At 39.8% G+C, this 13,668-nt stretch overlaps 1 protein-coding gene across 4 annotated transcripts in view; it reads right to left on the bottom strand.

Annotated features, from left to right (window-relative positions):
• The window catches only part of Suco (SUN domain containing ossification factor), a 74,257-nt gene extending 62,324 nt beyond the window's left edge, over positions 1 to 11,933 (bottom strand). For all 4 annotated transcript variants that reach the window (XR_001184029.3, XM_013075389.3, XM_013075390.3 and 1 more), the window contains exon 1: positions 11,456 to 11,933. Coding sequence is in view for 3 of the 4 variants with exons in the window: in XM_013075389.3 (XP_012930843.1) it covers positions 11,456 to 11,517 (62 nt within the window). In the remaining variant the exon portion in view is untranslated. The remainder of the gene's footprint in view (positions 1 to 11,455) is intronic.
• Between the last annotated feature and the right edge of the window lie 1,735 nt (positions 11,934 to 13,668).

The following is a 13,668-nucleotide window of genomic DNA, read 5'->3' as shown; positions in this document are numbered from 1 at the left end:
GAGAAATGATAGGGAAAAGTTTTAGATAACTTAGTAAATTGAATATTAAGGTGGTTATAGAAGCAAAATAAGTAATGTGCTCCTTTAAGATTTGCTTTTCTTGTAACCCTTATTGTTTAAGGTGACTTTAAGGTGACAGTTATCTGACTCTTTAACCAGTAACTTTCACTAACCTAACAAAGTTGCAATGCCTGGGTAAATTTACAATGATATGTGCTTATCTTCTGTCTGTGACTTCTAAATAGGAACTGGAATTGTATTTACACATCAAAGATCACGAGGGATGAGATAATGGCTACAAAGGATATAAAAAGGAAATGCTGAACAAAGGGGTGTTCGGATACTGACCAGACTGGTTTCTGGCAGTCCCGCCTGCTTGCAAGTAGAACTTTTATTATTTTACCAGAATTCTGTGTCTCTGTGTATTTCTTTCCAAGATTTCCGGAACAAATGAAGATAAAAAGCAAAAGAGTAATAATGCAAACAGACTAAAAATGGAAACCCCGGCAGAATGCAGGATAATTTACTTTTACAAACAACCTCGAAGTTAAAGAACTTGCCCAAAATCATTTAATTTGTGACTTAGATCTCCCTCTAAAGTCTATGTCTTTCTATATTGCTACATTTCATTTTTAATAATTTCTGGTCAAAGATGAATGAAAAGACAGCTGAGAAAACACTAAGCCACTCACAAATTGGTGATATTAGCTAGTCAAGGGCAGTTACACTATAAAACAAAAATATAAGAACTATCACAAAGTAGTACTTTATTATAATAGTGAAAGTGATAATAGGAAGGTAGTTCAGTGGGTCAGGGCATAGACTTCAAAGACTCAATTTTCATCTCAGGCCCCTCATTTATTAGGTATATGATCTTGAAATAGCAATATGATCTTGGACAAGTTATAAAACCAACACGCTTCAATATACAATATAAAATGGAGTTACTATGATGAAATAAAATAAATCCACATTATGCTCATGTAGAATCCTACCCTTTCTATGTACTTTCACTTACCAAATTTCACAGTTTATGTATATACTTGTAATTTTAACTTATATTTAGTGCTCAACCTACTGAAATCTAGTTGCTGTCCTCATTATAACACAAACTGGTCTGGTATGGCAAAACTTACCTTTTTGGGTTTTCCTACTACTTTGACTTGTCAAATTATACACTTCTGTTGCTTACCTCTCTGACTTCTCTTCTGAGTCTCTTTTGATATGCTTCTTATGGTCACTATTTAAATTCTGATGGCCCCAGGGTGCAGTTCTGAGTCTTGCCTTTATAATCTATAGTAGAAACCATCTACTCTCATGGTTTTTAGGTGATGATTATCAAACACTTTATCTTTTGCCCTTATTCTCTTCTCCTGACTGTTCTATTCCTTCAAAGCCTTCAATGAATTATGAATTAATATTGAGAATGCATAAAAAAATTTAAACATCTCAGCATGTGGTACTGCTAAACCCTCATTTCTTACCCACAGCAACAGATCCCCCTGGTTCCTACCTTGCTACATCTGCAAATCAATCCTTCACACCACTGACGAGAGCCTAACACTAAATTATCTCTTCTCTGCTTAATAACTTCTATAGGTTCCATCATCTACATGACTAAACTCAAGCTTTTCTCTACATATTTAAAAATCTCTAAAATTTTGCTATTGTTTAAGCCTTCAGGCTGATATTTCCTGCCACTTCCTACTTCTTACTTCAGGCTTCAGTGATGCAAAACTACCTGTAGTTGTTCCTGAACGCAGACCTTACTTTCTCACACTTCCATGACTGTCTTATCTGTTCCCTCTTCCAATAATGTTCTGCCTCTACTCTCACTTCCTACCATCTAAAAGCTGACCAAATCTTTACCATTTTTCTTTTCTCTGTGGGGAAAAACTGGCTAGGGACTAGGAGACTTTCTGACTTAAACATGCTGGTGATTTGGTGGCCTCTTCTAAATCCTCACAGTCTTCTAGCTATCTCTATCTTCACACTCACTACACATTCTAAACTGAAATTAACTGTTCTGTGTTTTTCACACAAGACTGAGCAACTCCAGCACAGAGATTAATTGCTTTGACTATGGATTGGAACGGCTTTTGATGAGCGCTTGGAACAGTGAGAGTCCAGTAATCAAAGACCTCATGGTAAAAGAACTGAATTGGGCTTCTCAAACAAAATTGCTTCTCAAATATAAGTTCAGAGTAAGTGCCCAGCATTCAAATAGGGAAGTGTGGTTAAAGTACTAGTGAAAATTAAAATTTTTGAACATTACTGGCTGCAAACTTGAAAACAAATTACAATTCTTCTATGAAGTATTGAGGGATGTTAAGAAACAAGTGAAAAGTATGAAAGCTCTTTTGGTCAAACACTGGTAATAAAACAAGTCCAAACGATGAGTAGGCCTCCAGTTGCTTTGCTTAATAAGCACCCTATTTTCTCGCAGTCATCTTATTAAAAGAAAATGTTCTTAATCTAGTATTTGTGTGGGGCTCTTTTAAAGTTGCTTATCTTCTGCTTGACCTGTCTGCTAGCAGGTAAGAGAACACACTGCACCTCTTTTTCCTTTCAGTTTTTATTATTAGGCAACCCCAACAGTCCAGAGTTATTCCACATGGAACTATTTTATTAGAAAACCAAACTATAAATTGGCCTAAATTTCAATGACTCAACATAGAGAAGCACTTATTGAACAATGTGGCATGCTCTTTTTTATATCTTAACCTACCATTAAAAATTTGGTCCATACAATTTTTCCTTAAAGCTGCAAGAAATAATCGCACATTAAACTTACTTGAAATGATATATTTTAAGAAATTTTGTAAAATTCAAGTCACCATAATTTTGCCTCATTAATTTTCAATTCAAAACTACAAAGATATTTTCCAAATAAATTAGTAACAAGCTAACAGATCAGCCATGCTAACTTGTATAAGGAAGAGTGTAAAATAAAGCTGCAAAAGTAGATTTGGGCTGAATTTCAGGCCTTCAATATCAGGTTTAAATTTTTTTTTTTTTGGTACCAGGGATCAAACTCGGGTCCTTGCGCTTGTGCAGCAGGCGGCGAAACCACTGAGCTAAATCCCCGGACCCAGGTTTAAATTTTTATCCCTCAGGCAAAAGGGAACCTTTGAAAAGGTTTATCAAGGGACTGACATAATCAAAGTTGAGTGTTAGTGAGACAAATCTTATGGTACTGTATAGAACAGGCTGAATTGTTTGTCATGGTTGTAATACCAGCTACTCAGGAGGCTGAGGCAAAAGAACTACCAGTATGAGGCCAACCTGGGCAACTCAGTGAGACACTGTCTCAAAATAAAAACCAAAGGGGTTGGGGTGCAGATCAGTGGTTTAGCGCATTATTGAGGAACAGAGTGGGAAATGGGTTCAAGCATACAAATATGAGACTACTCTAGCCACTGGCTCTTTTTAAATATTCTTTTCTCTCTCCTGACTGCCAAACAAATATGTGAGAATTCCACATACCGGCTCTCCAAATGTCTTCTATCACCCCTTTGAAAAGTTTATCAATTACTTCCCTCTTTTGAAAACAAGGTCCTTTTTCTCACTTTTCAAGGTCTTCCAGTCTTATCTAAGACATTTTATATTCCTGACCATTCAAATAAGCTCCTTAAAGCTCTTTCCATCTTTGTTTCCAGTTTTCTCTTTCCTTTTAAGGCTTTACTTTACTTGGCAACTTCCTTTATTCTAATTATCTGTAGACGCTCAATGCTCTGTTTCAAAAACCAAACATTCTTTTTCAAAAATGATGCTCTTTATGAAGACAATTGCAGGCCAAATTTTATCTGCACTGCAGTATGCATTTTAAAATACACACACACACACACACACACACACACACACACACACACAATGCCTCCTCTTAGTCTACTCACCTCCGACTAATAGCTCCTTCCCTTTTCACATTCTTGGCCTGCTCTTCTACTTCTTTTTGAACACTACCAAGTCTTACAGTTGTGCAAGCTAGAAACACACATGTACACATTTCTTCTCACTTTGAGTTTATTTCACAAATTCATAATTTTAGGATCTAGAATTCATCCTCTCAACTACAGTATGCTCCAAGAAAGCAGCTTTGTCTTTTGTCCACCAGAATCCTGCATGGGATTCAGTACATAGAAGCCTCAAAAAATACCTTCTGACAATGAGATGGATGACAGAAAGAAGGTACTGAACAAGAGCTGGTTATAGGCAAAGTAAAACTCAGTTCTTCTCAATTCTTGTTGCTGAGACCCAAACCCAATGTCCACAACTTAAAGGAGGAAAGGTTTATTTTGACTCATAGTTTGTAGAGGTTTTAGTCCTGTCAGCTAGCTCCAAAGTATGATGGCATTTCACAAGGGTATGGCTCATGGCATGGAGGTGGAGGAGCAGAGTGAAAGGAGAAATAGAGGAAATAAATCCTTCCAGACCACGCCTCCAAGTGATAGGGTTCCCCCAACCAGGCTCCACCTCCCAACATCACTTTTACCTATAAACTCATCAGTGGATTAATCTAAGGAATATCATGGCCCCAAGATCCAATTACGTATCAAGCCCCACCTATAAGCAACTGAGGTTTTGGAAGGACACCTAGGTATAAACCATTAACACTAGCCCAGTGCTGTATTTATTGCACTATATTGCCAACTTGTCAATCAATCACCAAACCAGACCATTTATTTCCTAAACATCTGCTCCATGAACCAACCCTCTTCTTCATTCCTACTGACAGGGCCTTGTTAAAACAAATCTCAACCCTTCCAACTGCTTTTTAGTATTCATCCCTGTAAAGTATATATAACATAATGATGTTAAAATAATATTCTCCAAACACTACTTCCTTTACAAAATCTTTATCACTTACCTCTTTGGCTTAGCTTGCAAAATCCATCACAGTCTCCAAAATATATCTCTTACTTTCTCCTCAGGCCAGTCTGCTTACCACCACTCCCATCCATATCAAGAGCACTCTCTAACTTCCAAGTTTCTTTCCCCTTGACTACTAAGAGGCATCTACTCACAACAGGCAGACATACAAGCATATACAGAGAGAAACAGCCATTATTCATACAAGCAGTAGCTGCCCATCTCATTTCAGCGCATAAACACCTGCTCCCACAGAAATGCAGTTTATGAACCATACCTATAATTTCCCATATACCCAAGTCAAACTTTCCTAAGAAAATACAGCCCTAATTTCTCCTTTCTTTAAGCATGTACTATGCAATTCAGCTTTTTGTATTGTTTACTAGCATCCTAATTAGATCTCTTAGAATGTTATATGAAAAAGTTTGAGTTCATCAAATCCAGTAATACTAACAACTGCACCAAAAAAAAAAAAAAAACCTTAGAAACCAAAAACCAAAAAGCAAAACTCATGAACTAAGACAGAATCTTCAGGGTAAAAATCCTAGGAAAATGCTTTTGGTTTGGTGTGGTCTGGTGTGTTTTGTTTTGTGGTACTGAGAATTGAACCTAGGGCCTTCATGCTAAGCTACATCCTCAGCCCTTTTGAGTTGTATTCCCAGCCCCTTTTTAATTTTGCCACAAGGTCTCTCTACATTGCCAAGCTGCCCAAACTGGGCTTGAATTTGGGATTCTTCTGTCTTAGGCTCCCAGAGTGGTGGGATTAACAGGCCTGGGTGACCACAACTAGCAGGATTATGTATTTCTTCTGATCTAATTAGAAAACCAGCATGAGAATTCCTAATTTATTAAGACTTTAACTCAAAATAAAAGGTACAAAAGGGCCAGGAGTTTATTACTCAGGACTAAGGCCCTGATTTAATCCCCAATACCACAGGAAAAAAAGAAAAGAAAAAACACTTCTATCAGGAAATATATATCTGCATTTATGAAGCAAGTATATCCTAGGAGTTTAAGATCCTTATACTGCAACTATGCAAAAGCAATTTCCTCTTCCCTTGTGATATGTGTAATTTTACTTCTTGAAATTACTTTAAAATATGATCTTGAAAAATGTAACAGTTAACATACAACTGGCACTAAAGAACAATATAAAACATAAATAATTAACTTTCCAGTAGTATTTTCTTTCTAGTTACATATGAACTACTGAAAAGCATACAACATATATAGAAATGATTCTACTTGAATTGTTTGAGAATAAAATACATTTCTATAAATTTCTCTTTTCATCATAAGCATAAGAATATTAGATACAAATACCAACTTTTTTCTCCAATCAGACTGAAAAAAGTGAAACAATGAGTCATGAACAATTGAAACATGAAATAAACAATATCAAAGGTAAGTTAAGTGCTAATATCTTTTCTTCTTTGTTGTCTGCCAACCCTATAACCTGCTCCCATTCCATCATACAGAATCTTCAAATGTTTAATAACCTAAAGGGGGCAATATAGAACACATCCAGCTCTTTTAAAAATAATTTGAAACCTCTAGTGTGATGTGTCTGACCTGGCAGGTGTCCCTCTCCTCCCCTGGAGGCACAGAGATATATTATATATAAAGTCTTGAAATCTGGTGTGTCCTGAGGGAGGGCACTACCACCTGGCCCTGAAGTCCTTTTTTATTTTCAGAAAATCACTCTCAGGACTGCTGCCCTCACTGCTGGGAGCATATGCTCCAGCCCCTGAACCACTCCTGCCTGCAGCTTCCTGGGCAGGGGGAGGGGAGCCACAATGCCTGTAATTATTAAACATGAATTCAATTTATAAAAAAGGATATTACAAAGAATTATTTACCACGTTTTCTAGACACAAGTGCTCAAGTTTTACATAAAAATGTCACATTTCTTTCACAGACCTTTTTCCACAACCTGACTTCATCTAACTTGTCTGAGGAGATCTGACACTATTTGTAACAATCCAACACCTCTTATAAATACAAGATGTTTTCCTTGGACTGTATACCTCTGAACAAAGATAAAAGTTTTTTCTAAGGTCTTTCACATTAAGTACCACCAAAGAAAAAGCCACTTTTAAAAATATCAAGAGATAAATTGGAAAGAGTAATTTCATTATTTTGAATATCATGTTATTCAGAAAATAGGTTCAATCTTTAAAAAATGAGACAGCAGAAAACCAGGAAAAAATTTTTCCAGGTGACAGACAAAACAGGAGTTTCACATTTTTTCTATTCATCACTTCAAAAAAAAAAAGATTACATTTACTTCTAGTTTTTAAGCTCACACACTTTTACAAAAGGACAAGAAACAATCAAATACAGAACAGCAAGCTAAAGGGTACAAAAATATAATCACAAACCAAGAAACAAACCTCTTCAGTTACTGAAATTTGGGATGTCATACTTTTAAGGTCAACACCTTTATTGAGACTTGTTAAATCTTTCCTAGCGTTACCACCACCCCGTCTCCAAAATGTGTCCCTTCGGATCTGTATCTTCCATAGTGATCTAATTAAAGAATTGATGTGACCTCACTCTCTTGCTCTCCTATTTGAACTACCTGTACTTCAGTTGTACATCCTCTGACAGATTAGAATCAGAGTTCATCTGCATAATCCAATCCCTTAAACCTAGCTGTAGCCTCCCTTTCCATCTCTCCACATCTAATGTACACTTTAGTAACCTGATAAGAGGAATGTTCCCTCTGTCCAAAACAAAATTTTCCCACTTTAAATTATCAATTTGGAAAACTACTTATGGATGAGAGACAAGGCTCACACAAATAATCGGTCCAAGGCCATACCAATTAGTGATAGAACCACAGCCAGAATACAAATTCCTGCTTTAGTGTTCCTAAAGTGCTCTGTCAACATCTATTAGACTTGTTCAACATGTGAGATTTGTTTAAATGTGAGGCTCTTCCCATTAGTCTAAATATGAGCTTCTCAAAGATGATCCTTTGGGCTACAAGAAGAAAAGATTTGTTTAACCTAAAAACAAACTAAGCATTATTGAGAGAGATATAAAGAACATATTTGGGATTTCCTAATTATGGGACACACTCAGAATATCAGCGGATTAAGGCATGGATCAAGTCTTTTTCCTATTTAGCGCCAAGATCAACCTTCTCAGTTTGCCCAGGACTGAATGACCACGTAGGCTGAACAACGGTCCCTCAAAAGACACTGCATTCCTGGTTCCACTTAACACGGCAAAAGAAACTCTGCCAATGTTATTAAATAAAGGATTTGGAGGAGGAAAATTATCCTGGATTGTCTAGGTGGACCCAATATAACCACAAGAATCCTTTCAAGAGGAAGGGAAAGGTAGAAAGATCAATCATTAGATGTAAAAACTGAACCAAGAGATTAAAGTAATATGCAAAAAGTGACACAGAAAGCAGGCAGCCTCCTGAAGCTGAAAAAGTCAAAGTAATGGATTCTCCCCTCAGAGCCTCCAGAATGAACTACGGTACCTTGTTGACACCTTAACTTTACCTTGGTGAGACTGATCCTGGAAATCTGACATCCAAAACTGTAAGATAAAAAAATGTGTTGTTTCAAGCCACTAAATTTGTGATATTTTGTTACAGTAGTAATACCTAACACAGAGGATTCCTGGGATATGGGACTTTCAGCATTAAAAGGTGAATTGTTCAACCTATCTAGGTTTTCAATGCTCGAACATCTGGTACACAGTGAGCATAAGAAAAATCTTTGAATGATTTTACAATTAAATATATAAATAAGATGTGCTTATTGTTTTACAAATACCTGTCATACATATTATCTCATTTTCTTCTCCTAACTACCCTTTAGTAGGAATGGATTAGTTTTACCATTCGGAGAATATAAGAACTAAAGTTCAAAGGAGTTACATAACATGTCCAAGCACACGTATCTAGTAAGTACCATATGTATAATATAGGCCTTCTGATCTCACAGCCAAAAGACCATGATAGACAGGAGCCTGTATTATGAGTCGGGCTGTTTAAGTTCAAATCCAAACTCTAAAGCTTAATAGATGCTTAACCTTAGCCAAATTACTGAACCTCTCTACTTACTCATTTGTGAAATGCAAAATGAAGTTAACAATACCCACCTTAAAGCATTAAGGTAAAAGATGCTACAATATGTAAAGTACACACCACGTGCCTGACATAAAGATGACAAATATTACTTTAAAAATACTCTATACTACTTAACTAAAAATCACAAAATATGCAAACAAAAAATAGTAACCAGAATTAATAATGAGATAGATAAGATGGTATTCTGTGAAGATAACCTAAGATTTGCCGGAAAGACAAAAGCAAAGGGAAGACATAAACAAGGTATGTAAAATTCCAACAGTATAATAAAGTGATAACAAAATTCAGTAATATTGGTAGGATAAGAGGGGAAACTTGAATATTTTAGCATGAATATGCAGCACTCAATCTACAAGAAAAAAATGGATCACAAAATATGGGACAATTTCTGAATGACAAAGACAAAAATGACTAGTAAGAGGAGCTCCTACCTCTTTTGTAAACCTTTTGTCTAAACCTAGACCAGACAAGACTATAGCAAGAGTTAGACCTCAGGTTATAGCAGTGCTATATTATAATTTCAACTTTCCAAGGAAGAGTCTGAAAAGATCAAAACAAATCTTTGCCAATCATCACCATGTGGTGGTTTCCTTTTCCCCAATTCCAATCATCACCCTTGCCTAAGTACCCTGTTATAACAAACACCTTTTTAACACCCTTAAGAATAAAATGCCTTTAAGTTTGGCATTGCAAACAAGTCTGAAAATATACCACCCAATTGTTTCTTCAGCTAAGGTTTTTTCACTCTTCTTAAATCCTCAATAAGTGTTTTTCACTTTGGGAGCCAAAAAACTTTAAAGAACTTTATGAATATTTTCAGTACTAGGATGATATTTTTCCCTAACAGGTAGGTCATTATCGCCTCATTACTGTTAATGAATAAAACTGAGAAAAGATACTGAAGTTAGTTTTAGACAGATTCTCCAAAAATAATAAATGCACGATCAATTTAAATTTACAAATAATTTCAAGAACCACATTTAATGCTTGATTTCATTTCCACTGTCTAATTTTTTAAAAATCAGATTCTGATGCATTTTTAGATTTGAATGAAAATTGTAACTTCTGCCTTATCAGCCATTCCAGAAAGTGCTAATAAGGAATAACACGGTCTAAAAGATGGGTGAGCCCAAAGAGAGATGATAAAGAAAATACATGAAGCACAACCAGAAAGGTGGAAATGAATACAAGGTTTCAGTATGTGACTTACAAATTTAAAGTTTGGGGCCGGGGATTTAGCTCAGTGGTTTTGTCGCCTGTTGCACAAGCGCAAGGACCCAAGTTCGATCCCCGGTACCAAAAAAAAAAAAAAAAAAAATTTAAAGTTAAAAGTGATGGGAGTGGACTTCTCTCTTACAGGCACTTTTTGGTATCCAACATAATACTGAGAAAAGAAAAACAGGACAATGACATTGGTTTCATTTAAGGGATTCAAAATGAAAGACAAGAGGCCCCTTTTTGTTCTCTCAAACTTTTATCATCTTTCCAATCAAAATTCCTCAGGCAGACAGAAGTGCTTTCCCCTTTTAATATATTACTGTATGTGAGCAACAACTTCACAACTTCGGTAACTCTGAACCCCATTAGGCACGCACCCATAAAAATGAAAATATTCTTGGTGCACTGCAGAAATAAGCTGAAGAGGAAGCTAGCCTGGATTTTAATATAAGAAACAGCAAATATCTTTTACTGAAAAAGGATCTTTCCGGACAGCAAATGGCACACATCTGAAGAAATTCCCCGGGAGAATTTATTTAGGAAAGAAAGCATGGCTTTTCCTAGTACACAGCAATTCTTTGACTTACGAGCTCTCTCTGCTCCTCAAAAAAAGTCCCAAATATGTTTCAGGTTAACAGAAACTTCAGATAGCTTCAGAAAGAAAGCACTCTTCCCGCTTGCAAAAGACGATTATTTACGTTCCTTTTATCCAGAGACACTGATAAAAACTACTGTGTCCACTACAAATAAGACACCCTCTCCGCCAAGCCAAGTGAAAAAGTGTCCCAAAAGTTTCCAACAACAACAGCCCCAAGTGTACTCGGGGCCAAAGATTGTGCAAGCAACGTCCAGGGAAAAAACCGCTTATACATTAATCTTACCCTCATGACGACTCACGTTTTCAAAATCGCAGGTCCGGGGCACAGGACACCTGACGGGCTTCACGCCCTCCCACGCTAAGAAAGCGAACCTCCGCACTCGGCTACCGTCACCTGAACACCCCGGGCTGCAGCAACCCCAAGGCTGGGGAAACTGCGTACAAAGGCACTCGGTGGTCCCCGCTACAGCCTTCTCCCGCTTAGACTCTGCCCATGCCGAAGGACAACCTGGGAACCTCCGTAGAGAGGGGAAGCCCGTCGGCCCCTCCCGGGGGCCGCGAAAACCCGCACCTGAGAACCCGGAGGACTCGGGGGTGTGACCCGAGCTGCTCCTTCCCCTCCACCCCCGGGAAACTCCCGGGCGGTCGCGGCCACTCACCACACCAGAGAGCACAGAGAGAGGCAGGAGACCAGGGCCAAGGCCCGCCGGTACTTCTTCATCTTCTCCTCCTTCCTCCCCCTGCCAGAAGGCGGCACATCCTCCCGGCAGCCGACCCGCCGAGGCCAAGATGGAGGAGCCGCAGCAGGAGCGCGAGGATGAGACCGAGCGTCCGAAGGGCTGCGGCGCTCGGGGAGCAGCTCCGGCGCGGCTCGATCGCGGCCGCGCTCTCCGAAGGGCCCGCGGGCGCTTCACACGGAGACTCCGGGGATCGCCGCGGCGACCGCCCGCTCGCCCGCTCCCGCCTCCTCCAGCTGCCGCCGCCGCCACTGCCGCCCCATATCCCCTCAGCTCTCCCCGGCCTTCGCTCAGAGCCGCCGGCGACCAACGGCAGCCGTGTACTCTCCTCGCAGCAGCCAATCGCTGGCGAGGCCGCGACACCTCACACTCCGCTGAGCTGGAAGGAGACGCGTCACCCAAGTCCCGCGGCGCGCGCGCACCCCCACCAGCCTCCGCGCGGACCACGCCCCCTCCGACGTCTCGGGGCCGTTCGCCGGAGCCAGGAGGGCACAAAGCTTTAGAGCCTGCAGGCCGGCTCCGCCCACCCAAGTCCCGCCCACTGGCGGGCGCCGGTTCAATACTTTCCGCCCTCCTAAGGCCCCTCCCCCCTCGCACTGCGCGCGCCTGGTCCGCGCAAGGACTCTTGGGAGTTGTAGTTTGCCTTCCAGAACCCTGTTTTCCCTGTCTCTCCTGGAATCCACGGTTTGATATAGAATTCTGTACTTTCGCTTCTCACTTTGAGACTGACCAGCTCTGGAACTGTTAACTCAGTTTTCTCTTTGAACACAGTTCGTGAAATTTGACTTCGAATGACGGCGGGTAGAGAGAAGAAGAGAAGAAAGCAGTCCTAATGAAATTTAAAAGCTATTTCCCGGAGTCAGTGGGTTGGGCCCTGAGAGCTGGATGCTGATTGGTAGGTTAAGAGGGGGGCGTGTCAGGATAGCCTCTCACATGATTGGTTGGGGCCGAGAGTTGGGATTTTTGTTGTTGTTGTTGGTTTTTTTTTTTTTTTTTTCGCTCTTTCTCTAGCTCTGGGAGAATTTCGCAGCCGCCAAATTCCCCAGATAAAGTCCACTTGGTTGGTTTTCGTTCTGTTGATTTCGAGCTTCGAGCTTTGGGTTCCCTGCAGTGGAGCCAGAGGGCAGCTGCGGTTCCTTCTGGAGGAGCGAAGGAACGACGCTCCAAGTTCTAAGGTCACCGAAAGCGGGACCGGTGATCGCGTACATCTACCTACTGCTGTGCTCTGGACAAAAAACGCGAGGGCTGCTCAATACCTAGTAACGTGCAGCGTGGCCACTTCTAAGTGGCCAAGTCCCCTAAAAAATCCTCAGAAGCTCGCAGAGGGACTTTCTGCCTGAAACTCCGAGCTGTTTGACCGCTTCTCTTCCCGAGAGCCTCTGATCTTGCTACTGTGGAAGAGGCGCTACCTTCTATTCAAGAGAGAAAACATTTGGCCCTTCATTCATCTCTTATAATATTTGTTACAGACACCGACGCTAAGGGAGAAGCTAGTAGTTTCAGAGGGATATTTTAGACAAGAAAAGTGTAACACAAGGACATCCCTCTTTGTTTTCCCTATCAAGAGACTAGTAACTACCTGACCCGTGATATTTCCAGAGAAATTAAGGGGAAGAGGATAAACTGGCTGGGAATGAGGAGCCGTTGGAAGGAAACGGCCAGAGACTGCAGTTATCGGGCCTTGGAATATAGCATAATGTTTAGTATGAAAAATGTTTAAAGGAGGTGGTACTTATTGTTCGTATGGGGATAGAAAGTGAGTAAAATGCCCAACTAATGGAGTTGTTTTTTTTGTTTGTTTGTTTTTACTAATGCCTAATTTTGAGCCATGGGATTTCCTTGTGAACTTCTAAATCGGATTAGTTGTTACTTATATTCTCAGGGAACTGAATGATTTGGCCCATTTTATAATTCGTGGAAATAAGTCAACTGGATGTTAGGGAAATTCTACAAAAGACTAATTTAGGTTTGAGAGGGAGTTCACTAGGGTTAGTGGCAGTTCCCATTTTCTGTTGCTACCTCTCTTAGCATAGGGCAGTAAAATCCTTTCATCTCTATTCCCCACTGCAAGAGGCAAATTTTTACCTTAGGAGTAGAAGGATGACGATTGACATTCTCTATAATATTGGGCACAT

This window comes from Heterocephalus glaber, unplaced genomic scaffold (genome assembly GCF_053883595.1).
Source record: "Heterocephalus glaber isolate CG9 unplaced genomic scaffold, H.glaber_assembly_v1.0 deba00001600, whole genome shotgun sequence".
Taxonomy (NCBI): domain Eukaryota; kingdom Metazoa; phylum Chordata; class Mammalia; order Rodentia; family Bathyergidae; genus Heterocephalus; species Heterocephalus glaber.
Note: the sequence above shows the minus strand (reverse complement) of the source record. Positions and strands in the feature narration are given on the sequence as shown.